The 5,197-nt window shown below is 21.4% G+C and overlaps 1 protein-coding gene across 1 annotated transcript; it reads left to right on the forward strand.

Moving 5' to 3' along the window:
• Positions 1-2,269: 2,269 nt before the first annotated feature.
• MKS88_000828 (uncharacterized protein) lies at positions 2,270-4,844 on the forward strand (the record flags this gene model as incomplete). Its single annotated transcript, XM_067219466.1, has 3 exons — positions 2,270-2,290; positions 2,399-3,428; positions 3,733-4,844. 3 exons carry the CDS (start codon positions 2,270-2,272, stop codon positions 4,842-4,844), a joined length of 2,163 nt encoding a protein of 720 aa, XP_067075196.1.
• Positions 4,845-5,197: the final 353 nt, after the last annotated feature.

Genomic DNA, 5,197 nt, shown 5'->3' on the forward strand with positions numbered 1-5,197 from the left:
ATGAATAAGAAACAATTATAATTTGTTATTTAAATAACTGCACTATCCAAATTTCATTTACTTTTACATATTTTTACTATTTCAGGCTGTAATACTTCTTATGCTTTTAGCATCTGTATTAACTTATATTATGTTAATGCTTTACATAAAAATATATCTATTTTTGTATTAAATATTATTTTTTAAGCAAAATGATTTATGACATATTCTCAATAAAATTAAGGAAATTTCATTATTTCATATGAATTTTTATTAATTTTGTATTATTGATAAATAAACCTAATGCATAAATTTCAGTATTGTACAAAACCTCTTATCATATATTAAAAAATATAATAAAAAAGAAAAAAAAATATCTTTTTTTTTATAAATATTTTATAAATAAAATTACGTAGCTTTTTTAATATTCTTTCAAATGTTTGATAATATCGTAGTATATTGTTATTTGTTGCCATATATTAATCCACAATGATATGTTCACTATATATATTATATTTACATAAATTTATATAATATATTCAAATACAGAAATATATATAAATAATACTTTAAAATATGATAACTTATTTTTATTTATAATCCGATATTTATTGTTATTAATATATTTAAAAAAAAAAAATTAAATAAATTGTAAGAGCTTAAAATAAAAGGAATAGAAAAACGAACAAATAATTTTAATATAAATAAATTAAAGCATAAAAGAAAATTAAGATAAAACTTTTTAGAAAACCATATTTATTTTGCTTAACAATAATAACGTAATTTTATACGTGAAATAATTAATTACAAGCATTTGTTATTACATTCTTTTTTAATTTGCTCACTATTCAATATTTCATATGTACATGTTTCAAATGTAATATTAAAATAGTAAATAATTTATATAATTTATACTATAATAACCTATTCTGTTGTTTGTGAATTTAAATTGTTCTGCGTTTTCAATTAATTATTCACAACTTAAAAAGTATTATAAACTATACATAATCTTTTTCTTTATGTAGGCTAAATAAATATTTATTATTATAAAAATGTTATTTTCTTTAATTAAAAGTATAAACGAACAAAAAAATATATAATATATTTTTAATTTACTTATAAGAATATAACTATCAATTAATGAATAAAAAAAATTACAAAGGTTCAATATATTTTGTTTTGTCTAACGTAATATATTATTTCTTTTGCGTCAAGTTATTATTTTATGATTCCTTATTTGAGTATTATAATTTATTTTATATTTTTTTCAACTATATTGCATAAATAATTTTAGTATAATTATTTCTTAATATTTTTTTATATATTTTTAATATGTATCCAAATTTTATTTCATTATTAAAACTAAATATACTTTTAATATATTGTTTTTTCAAATCAAAGGATTCATATATAAAAGTTGTAACAGGTATGTACAAGAGAAAATATATGTAAAATAAATTATACTATATTAAAATTATTCAATGAAATAATATATACTGTAAATAAGGAATGTTAGGTAATAGATATAAATAAAATGTTAACTGTCACGCGTACATTTTAATAAGAACATTCCACAAGTATAGCAACACTTTAGTATAATTTATATAATATTAGTTCTCGTTCTTTTATACATTATAGTAAATATAAAAGATATTTAAAAAAATTGTATAACACTAGAACAACCTATATCAATAATAAATAAAAAAGATAATACAAAAAAAACAAAAATAAAAACAAATTATCATTACTAATAATGTTTTGGCTTATAGATAATTTATTCTATGAAAAACGTAAGAATAAAAGGAATTATATATATTATTATAGGTAATAACATCTATATATACATGTGTTTCTACTAAGAAAAAATAGAAAATGCCAATATATAGATTAAAGTTATTTTTACCGAATAAATTTTATATTACATGTTGATATAATTTATATGTATTGTTTTGCGGATAATATTTTGGCTTTTTCTTTATATAGCGAAAATTATTTTATATAATAATATATACATAATTGTGAATTAATATTAAAAAATGATTAGGATATATCTCCAGTTGTTGTATATTTACTTAACGTAAAACCAGATAAGCAGCACATAAAATAAATACTGATCTATTAAATTATATTATAGTATATATATAAATTCTTATGTAAATGATGATTTTATATTTATTTTTATTACCATGTATAAACTTAAAATTACAATATTGATAATTAAATATATAAATTCATATTTTTCCTTCAGACTGTTATTTACAATAAACTAAAATATTAACGTAAATCCACCATGGATAATTGTTTTTCTTCGGTAATAATTGCTTATTTTTTGATGTGTATGAATTATTTATTTATTCTAGAACAACTGATAATATAAATAAGGTAAAAAATAATTCTTAAATAATTCTTTTGAATCTAGAATTTGAATGTTCGAAGTTCTGGATTTCTGATGTACGTTGTCGATCCAAATTTTAAAAAAATTAGACAATATATAACCTCTAAGTCTGCTACCTTAAGTAATAAGAGTAACAAACAAACATTTAGGAAAGTATGTAGAGATTTGAGTAAATATCTAATTGAAAACAAGTCTCCCCCATCATATTATAGGTCTTCTAAAGATACATGGGAAGGGGCAATAAAAAATTGGGTAAAATCTCACTATGAAAATGTTGATATACATGGGAAATGTCCTGTTGTTATGGATGAAAGTGATATGCAACTTTTAGAATTAAAATATGAAGAAGAAGATTTTTGTGAAAAAAGAAGTACATATATGAATAAAATAAAACGATTAGAAAGAGGAATCTCAAAAACATGTGATGAAGAGTATTTAAAGATATGCAATGAATACAACGATTGGATTGACGCGATGAAGATTTATTTTGAGACAATTACAAATCGCTTTCGACATTGCTACAGAAAAAAACCAAATAAAGGAAAAAGAAGACAAAGTCAAGAAATATTCTGCGACGTGTTCCAAAAGGAAACTTTTACAAAAACTTCTCATTGCTTACCCATCAATAAAATTCCGTCTTGTAGAACTTTACCTGAAAAAAAAAGTGATAGTTCACAAGAATCAGATCAAGAAAAAGATAAACTTCAACTAAAATCTGAAGTTTCAATGGAAATAAGCTCTGAAACTCCACCACGTATGGAAATTCTAGATGTACAGAAAGCTGAAACTGAAGAACAATTTCCAAAGGAACAGAAAAGTCAATCTGATGCTCAGTCGTTAACTGAAACATCAAGTTCTCAAGATAAAAGTACAAGTATTCCAGCTATGCAAATTAAACCAAATGTAAAATTAGAAGGATATACACAGGATAATATTGAAAATACAGTATCACCAGGATCCGATACTTTAGCAAATTCAAATTCTGAAGGATCAGGAGTATCCCCTGCTATTGAAACTAATGCTCCAAGTGCTCAATCATTAATTCATAGGCCAGGTTCTGCCAATTCTACTGAAATTTGTAAAATTCCAGGAATCACGAATTCTACTTACATATTTTTGATATAAAAAAACTAACTAATATATATATATATATATACATATATATAACTACACAGGTCCAACAGTTAATTCACTTAAAGCATACTCATCTATTTTTATAATCTTCATAGTTATTGTATTTTCCCTTTTTATTAAAGTAAAATAAAACTTGTCTTATAAAAATATGATAAATATTTTGTTATTGTAATTATTTGTTTTATAAATTTTCTTTTTTTTTATATTTCAGTACTATTTAATAGGGATATTTAAAAAAAAAAAAAAGATAAAAAGAAGACAAGTGAAATTTCTAAAAATACTAACACCTTCACATTCTTGCACAAAACACAAATTTGTAAAACATGATAATATGGAATATTCATTATATGATGATGAAGAGATAACAAAAAAAATAAAAATACTTGAACATAACAAGAATAATAATATAAACGCATCAAAGCAAAACAAACATAGATACAAAACTATCATAGAAGTACATATGCAAATACTCGAAGAATACAGAAATGAAGAATGGGAGTATACAAAAGGAGAATTTTTAGAAATATGCTTAGTATTGTTAACAAAAGGCGAACACAATACATACCCTTTTTTAACTAATGACGAACTAATAATTGGAAATACAAAAAGTATTAATCAAAAAGAAAAACAAAAAATATTATGGAATAAATGGATAGAAAAACATCAAAATCTTGCTGACAAATTGAAAAAAGAACATTGGTTTAATAATTTAAAAATTGATTGGAAAGGAGAACTAGCTAACTTAAAAAAAAGAGAAGAATTAAAAAATGATCCTGATGAAATTCAAAATATTCCATTTTCACAAAGAGAAAAAGATATATGGAGACAGTGGATATTGGAGAAGTGTATAATTATTAAGCAATATATTGAACAGGACTTATTTAACTATTTAACTGCTGAACTCCAGATTATACCAGATGATTATGATAATGAAAAAATTGAATATTCTTTGCCATTAATTAATATAGGAGAATTATCAAACAAAGAAGACTGCCAAGAATTATATAAATATATAAAAAAAAAATTATTAACAAAACTGTGTATCCTCGTTCTTATATCAGTATTAGAAGAATGCAAAAAAGAGCAGGACATTGAAGAAAATGAATCACATTTTGATAATTACATAATTGAATTTAAGGAAAAAGAAAATTCAGATAGTAAAAAAGAATTTATAGAAAACATAAGTGACTTTAACCGAAATTTTTTGGGAAATATGGAAAATCCTGATTATACAACAGACGATAGATTTAGGAAAGAGTTAGAAAATTGGATAATAGAAGATAATACAAATGCAAATTATATGGAAAAGGAGAATACTGCAGACAAATACTACTGAATTATAAAAAAATACATTTTTAAAATTTATAATATACATTCTGAATATATAAGGATAATATTTTTGCGTAAGCATGTAATTTATATGATACTTATTTCATAAATTTTATTATTCACTAAGGGAACAATGAAAAAAATAATTTAAAAAAATACTTAATAAAAGAAAGAAAAGCGAACATGAAATATGAAGATTGAAATAAAAATGCATAAAATATATTTCAATTATATATACTATTTTTTATTTAAGATTATCAATATGAATGTTATATTAGTATTTGATTAAATACAAGTAACAAGGTATATATATATATATATGTAAAAATTAAAATTATATTAATGTATTCCAAAAATATT

This window comes from Plasmodium brasilianum, chromosome 3 (genome assembly GCF_023973825.1).
Source record: "Plasmodium brasilianum strain Bolivian I chromosome 3, whole genome shotgun sequence".
Classification (NCBI taxonomy): Eukaryota; Apicomplexa; class Aconoidasida; order Haemosporida; family Plasmodiidae; genus Plasmodium; species Plasmodium brasilianum.